Below are 7,500 nucleotides of genomic sequence, written 5' to 3'. Positions count from 1 at the left end.
CCCCTTGAAGCAAAGTCACCCCTTGAAGCAAAGTCACCACCTTGAAGCAAAGTCACCCCTTGAAGCAAAGTCACCCCTTGAAGCAAAGTCACCACCTTGAAGCAAAGTCACGCCTTGAAGCAAAGTCACCCCTTAAAGCAAAGTCACCACTTTGAAGCAAAGTCACCCCGTATGACGATACCCTTTCTCCCATATTTACTGACGTCCTTTTTAAAAAAAGCACGTCTTCAAAAGTTTGTGTCAGAGAACTCGACCTTCAAACATCGATCCATTTAAACTCTCAAACCTGGGACTTCGTGAACTTTTGGAAAGACGGAGGTCCCAGGTTTGATAGGTTTTTTTTCTCCTATGCGTCTCCTCCAAATTGATTACTGTTTTGAAATGTGTATTTGATTCTGATATTCCTTGTAGTCCTTCGGGGCTGGAGCTGGAGTTTATCTCAGTATCTATAGCGTGAAAAACACATTAGCAATTGTTCACTACCCTTTGGATAGGACGCCAGTCTATCGCAAAGTTATTTCCGACAAATTGCTCTTACAGACCCAATTTATCCAATCACTGCTGGGTGGAAAGGGGGTCCCAAAAAATCTCGATTTTATCCGCAGCCATCGTAAACTTTTCGCCTGACACTGTGCAAAAGATGACGTCAAAAGACAAGTCTTCGATCGCAAAAGAAAACGAATCGTGAGTTATATTCAAGAGTTCAACCAATGGAATCACTTGTTTCCTTGAGCTCTACTAACGGCAACTCACTTGACACTGCATAAAGTTGTAAAATGACGCCAAACTGTAAGTCCTAGGGGGTTCTAGTGTCAGACTATAGGTTAACGATGGCTACGCTTCATCACGGATCAATCTTTGAGTGTGAAGCGAGTGCTCTAACAGCTGAACTATCGGGACCCTCTCTATTTGACTAGCCCTGGGGGGGGGGGGGGGTCACAGTTCAGATTTTACCATTTGACCATTAACTCACTCAACCCTAACACCGACTATATACCCGGGTTACTTTTACCCTATGCCTATTTGTTACGTTTTTCTGAGACATATTAAAGGTGGAGCATCAAAGCTAATGTTTTTAGTTTTTACATGTTAATGATAGTTAAATAAAACTATCTATGTACACGCTCATTTTTAAATAATTTTTCCAATATCGAAAAGTAGCAAAAATCTCTAGGATTGAGTGAGTTAATATCAGTAGGGTATTTAAGCACATAAATTTAGATTTTTCTCCATTTCCTTTTTTTTCAGGTGCCAGCGCCGCTTGTCCACCCTACTACACACCCACGTGATTCTCATTGTTGTGTGTACACTCTCCATCCTCGATGCTGTGTGTGTCATCGGACAACTCATCTGTGATATTCTCATCATTAAAGGTTCGTTTCATTACTATAGGTTTGTTTCATTACTATCGTTTCATAACTAAAGTTTGTCTTAATCTTCTCTTTGAACGTTTTATTAGTTGACCCGAACTGAACACCAATGGAGACGATCTATATTGTTTTTTTTTTTTTTTTCATGTGCTCAAGTCATTGGTCACAATGAGCTTTGAGCTTTTTGATTTTTAAAAAAAATATATATAGCGCAATATCCACGTATCCACTTAATCTTTAGAAATATAAACATGCTGCTTTATTTAATTTATGAAAGTTGTAAAAACATACCGAGGGTCAAGCTGAACAAAATGACCTACGTGTTGTGATGTTGGATATTTCGAAGTCTGTCAACTCTTTATATTATAATATGAACAATTTAGAACACATCCTGCAATGTGACCAATGTGAGTCTATGTGGTCTAGTGGTATGACACTCGCTTTCGGATCAGAAGGTCCTGTGTTCGAGCCTCGGTCGGCGCATAGTTGAGTCCTTGGAGAATGCTCTTTACTCACATTCTCTCACCGTACTCAGGTGTAAAATGAGTGTCTGGCCGTTAAAATCATTGTCTCTGTCCGAAAAAAATATAATAACAGGCGTCATTGTCCCGTCCTAGAATATTAAGTGTTGTTGTTGGTCAGGGACCCCTTGAAAAGCGCTTTGAGCACGTTTAGTGGATATGTCGCTATATAAAAATCGCAATTATTTTTGGGGGTAGTTATATTTTTTAATGTTAAATTAATTCTATTTCATCCTATCAGAAAAACTCGATTATTTTGAAAGTATCGACGAAAAGCTGACGAAAACGCTGTTCCTACACTTGCCTCACCTCAACCAATCAATTCACGAGAAATGGAACCTGCACGCCATCTTGTCGGTGTTAACTGGGTCAGACCATCATACATCTTCTGAGCCACTTCCGTTTCCAACACCTTTCAACTTTTCATCTTTGTAAGTAAAAAAAATTGTTTTTCTTTTTTGTCTTTTTTGTTTGTTTGTTTGATTGTTTGTTGTTTTTTTGTGATTTTTTAAATCTTATTATTTTTTTTTTTTTTGTTTTTTGTTTTTGTAATGTTATTGATATCTAAATCTGTAACGGTATACTTATCTCTAAAATTAAGAATGAACTTGGTATGGGCAGTGGGAGCTGTATCATAATATTGTATATTTATTGGCAAATTGGACTTTATGTCATATAACAATAATCTCCGAAACCACTGGATCAATTCTCAACAATTTTTTCACGGTGTTTACAACTGACATGAAGATGGTTTGCGTGCATTATGAGATTGATTGGACATCGTGATGATTTTATCGAAAAATCAAATTTGTTTCATTAAATCCCATTGAAAACAGACGACATCATTTTTTTTTTTTTTTTTTTTTTTTTTTTTTGCACGTGGATTGGGTTGAAATTAGACTTGACTCAAAAATGTGGAGTTGATCGACTTTCCATCACGTCCATTGAACGGACAGCTATGCTTAGTTAATATAGATAGTATGAAGTTGACGTCACTCAGGTCTTTGTTGCTGCATTTTGCCATCCGCGTTTATGAGTAATTCTCACTAAACTATTTTAACCAGACTATAAACTTTCAAGGTTACACATTGTTTGTGTGTTGGTCCGTTATACCTCCCCGGATGGCAATGCTGTGAGCTTCTTAGCCAAGCGCATTCTGTCTACACTATTGTTTAATGACATTCACAGTCTCTCTTCTTATCCGGGGGGGGGGGGTTGTTTTTGTTATCTGTTCCTTTTTTTCTCTTCTTTTTTAAAGTTGCAATATAATGATGATTTGCATTCGCTGTCCAAAAAGCGCATCCTTATTAGCAATTATTTTTTTTTCATGACAAGTCTTCAAATTAATTTTTATTTCAGCATGAATGTCTCAGACCATCATTATCCCAACCCCCGTCATCTTCATCACCACGTCGTCAAAAGAGCATCCGAACCCCAAGTCCCCGGACACGAGGCCGAACACGGAGTGCTCTACCACCTGACGCATGTCTTTCATTTGGCCAGCATGGTCATTCTCTCGTGTCTCTTGTTGGAGGTAAGTATCTACCCATCTAGTCCAATAGGGTTCAACCGTAGCCATCGTAAACTCATAGCCTGACACTGACCAAAAAATGTCGTCAAAAGACAAGTCTTTGGCCACAAAAGAAAACAAATCGTGAGTTGTATCGTAGCCATCGTTATGTTATAGCCTGATACTGAAATCAAAAAGGACTGGCAGTTTGACGTCATTATTTGGTTTTTGCACCGCCTTGTGAGTTGTCGTTAGTAGAGCTCATGGAAACAAGTTATTTCATTGGTTGAGATATTGAATACAACTCACGATTCGTTTTCTTTTGTGGCAAAATACTGGCATTTTGACGTCATTTTTTTGGTCAGTATCAGGCCATAACTTTACGAAAGCCACGGTTGTATTCAATAAGTGAACCAATGGAATCACTAGTTTCCTAGAGCTCTACTAACTTCAACTCACACTATGCTGTACAAACCTTTTAAAAAAGTGACGTCAAACTATAAGTCTTCTCTAGTGTCAGGCTAAGTTAACGATGGCTCCGGTTCAACAGTTGTGACGTCACTTCCCTCGAAATGACACGTAGTAACTGGTTCTAAACTATCGGAACAATGGCGGACGCCATTATATCCATCACCACCCTTATGAAATACTTCTCCGAAAAAGCATAAAAGTGTATCCAGAGGAGAAAAACATTATAAATTTGGTCGTGTTTTTACTTTTATACATTCTGATCACATGACATGTGAAAAAGTTATAGCCAGTATGAATAGTAAAAAGTACCGATTTACTTTGTTAAGAACCAAGCTGTTGGTTGCTGGGGGAACGTGACATCAGACTATTAAATCCTATTCGATCCAATCCGAACTGTTGCAGACGCGACATATGTGTGTGTGTGTGTGTATGTGTGTATGGTGTGTGTGTGTGTGTGTGTGTGTGTGTGTGTGTGTGGGTAGTGTTGAAATGTGTTGGGCAATGGTTCTGTTTTACAGCATATTTGTTGATGCTTGATTTGATTAGAGGGGGGGGGGGGGGGGGGGTTATATTTGTGTTTGTTTGTATGTTTGTTTTTGTTTTGTTGGCTGGTTGCTGTTGTTGTTATCTTATTATTGTTTTGTTTTTGTTTGCTTTTTTTGTGGTTTTTATTTGGGGGGGGGGGGTGTTGTTCGTGTATCTTGGTTTTTAATATTTTGTTGTTTTGCTTGTTATTGTTTCGTTTTCTTTTGTTTTGTTTGTTGATTATTTATGTTTGTTTGTTTGATTTTTCTATTTATTTGTCTTCTTTTCTGTATTATCCTTTTTGTTTTGTTTTTTAAATTCTGTTTTTTTTTCTTGTTTTTTTTTTTGGGGGGGGGGAGGAGGGTTCGGTTTAAAAAAAATTAATTTGGGTATGTTTTATTTTTGGACAACTGTTCGTTTTGCGTTATGCAAATTATGGGAGTTGAATTGGATGCTTTTCAAATCAGAATCACCTCACAAAAGTTTCGAGTCTTTTATCTATTTCGTCATATTCATTCATAAAATTAACGATATAGAAATATTTTTGAATGTAACTTGTCCTGCACAAAAGAAAAAAAAATATAGATAGAATGAAGTTGACGTCACTCAGGTCTTTGTTATTGTTTTTGCCATCAACGTTTATGAGTAATTCTCACTAAACTGTATTATCCAGACTATAAAAGTTCATGGTTACACAGAGTTTTGTGTGTTGGTCCGTTATACTTCCGGATGGCAATGTTGTGAGCTTCTTAGCTAAGCGCATACTATCTATATAGAAAATGGAGGCAAACTGAGAATTATGAGATCATGAAAGAAAAATAATGCAGATGTACCAGTATAATTTGCTAATGTAGTTCTTCAGAACCATGACGTCCATAGAGCAGTAGTTTTTTTTCAGGTTTCTATAGCGTGAAACTGACAATAGCAATTGCTCGTTATCCTTTGGATAGGATACTAGTCTATCGCAATGTATTTTCGGCCAGCTGCGACAGAACTAGCGACCCAATGAGTTGGGCGGACAGGGGAGGGGGTCAGAAAAAAATCTCGACTGCATCCGGGTTCGAACTTGGTCCCTTCATCTGTGAAGCCAATGGTCTACCAACTGAGCTATCCGGATCGCGAATATGCTATTGTAGTTAATATTTTATTTTACTTTTTCAGACACTGCTGAAATTGTTTGCAATGGGCAAAAAGCTACGTCATCACAGACTTGAGGTGAGTTTGAACATTACACTGGTTGAAAGAATAATAGCGAAAAAATGAAAAGAGTTGAAGTTGTGATGATGTCATGGTTGTCTGTCTTGATGATGATGATGATGATGATGATGATGATGATGATGATGATGATGATGATGATGATGATGGTTATGATTGTGATGGCGATGACGATGATGATGGCAATGATGGCGATGATGATCATGATGATGATGATGATGATGATGATGATGATGATGATGATGATGATGATGATGATGATGATGATGATGATGATGATGGTTATGATTGTGATGGCGATGACGATGATGATAGCAATGATGGCGAGGATGATGATGATGATGATGATGATGATTATGATGATGATGATGATGATGATGATTATGATGATGATGATGATAAATATTGCAAGAAGGTAGGAGGAGGAGGAGGAGGAGAGGGGGGGGGGGAATAAATCAGTACCTGTTACACGCTACGAATGTGCAGCACCTTGAACAGCCATGAGAAAAGATGATGCACAAAAGTCACACATAAGTCAAGAACGATAATCCATGAATTCTCTCCCCTTGTCACTCTGTATCAGTCAGATCTGACCATCTGGACAAAGAAAATCGAAATACCTACCTATGTCAATCCAAAAATTACACATTAAATCATCATTCCCTCCCCTCCTCCCCCCCCCTCCCCCCCTCCCCCACCCCTTTCTCTCCCCCTATCACCCCCACCAGTCATTCAAATTAAAAACAGATTATGCTATTTATTAGCTCATCCTTTCTCTTTTATGTTCATGTTATGCGTTTAGGTAAAACACTCACCTATTCTGCCCGTCAGATCAATGGGACCGACACACAGAAAACTGTTTGGTAACCTTTAACAATTCATTCGTTGTCTGTTTAGGGGACTTTAGTGAGAATGTTTCACTCAACTGTAGGTCACAAAAAAAAAAAAAAAAATAGCAAAGGGCCGAGTGATGTCATTAACTCTCTCCTTACCAGCCATTTTTTAGAATTTCCCGCCAAACCTCACACCCACCCAACACAAAGATAGACTTTTCTTAAAAAGTAACAAGTGCATTCTATACTAAATGTTGTTCAGCAAAATGAGCTCTACAACACAGTGTAAAGGATTTATAGCTGTGATCAAAGCATTTCTTTAAATTTTATGAATGTACGAGTAGCTACAAGAGAAATCAGAATGAGAAAATTGTCGGTTGCATCGAATGTAATGAATGTGAAGATTTTCCTATGGCTGGTAAGGAGAGGGTTAAAGTGTCGTAGCCTTCGTAAATTTATAGCCTGACATCAGGACTTGTATGTTTGCTTTAAGCACGTTGTGTCCATGGGTTCAAAGCTGGGGATGCGATGTTGAAATGCCTCCCCCCCCCCCCCCCACCCCCAACCGACAATAACTCCTTTTCCCTCCTCCACCCAGTTTGCTAAAGCTGAAGATCTGAATAAAGTGTGAATGAAACAGCGCCAGACAAAATATTATAGAGAAAAATTCAAGGAAAAAAATAATTCCCAAACAAAACAGCCTGCCTCGACTCTAGGATCGAACCTCAGACCACCTGGTAATCAGGAGGTCTGAGTTTCGATCCCCAATAATAATAATAATAATAATAATAATAATAATAATAATAATAATAATAATAATAATAATAATAATAATAATAATAATAATATCTTTACTGTCCAAGAAGGCAATTTTTCATTTTGTTACAGCATATACATAATATATGCAAACATAAATGAAACAAAAAGTGCCTACCCACACATACACACACACATGCTCACGCACACACACACACACACACGCACAAACACACACTCACAGACTCACACTTAAATAGGCTTCGTGTAACATATCTGAAAATCGAGGCGGGTTGGTT

General features: G+C 38.1%; 1 protein-coding gene across 2 annotated transcripts in view; it reads left to right on the top strand.

Moving 5' to 3' along the window:
- LOC144978519 (uncharacterized) overlaps positions 1-7,500 on the top strand; it is a 142,970-nt gene that overhangs the window by 126,259 nt on the left and 9,211 nt on the right. For both annotated transcript variants that reach the window (XM_078924698.1, XM_078924699.1), the window contains 4 exons: positions 1,249-1,373; positions 2,133-2,322; positions 3,251-3,425; positions 5,559-5,612. In XM_078924698.1, coding sequence (XP_078780824.1) covers positions 1,249-1,373; positions 2,133-2,322; positions 3,251-3,425; positions 5,559-5,612 — 544 coding nt within the window. The remainder of the gene's footprint in view (positions 1-1,248; positions 1,374-2,132; positions 2,323-3,250; positions 3,426-5,558; positions 5,613-7,500) is intronic.

Source organism: Berghia stephanieae, chromosome 8 (genome assembly GCF_034508935.2).
Source record: "Berghia stephanieae isolate SIO BIC M18660-M18661 chromosome 8, UCSD_Bste_1.3, whole genome shotgun sequence".
NCBI classification, from domain to species: Eukaryota; Metazoa; Mollusca; class Gastropoda; order Nudibranchia; family Aeolidiidae; genus Berghia; species Berghia stephanieae.
Note: the sequence above shows the minus strand (reverse complement) of the source record. Positions and strands in the feature narration are given on the sequence as shown.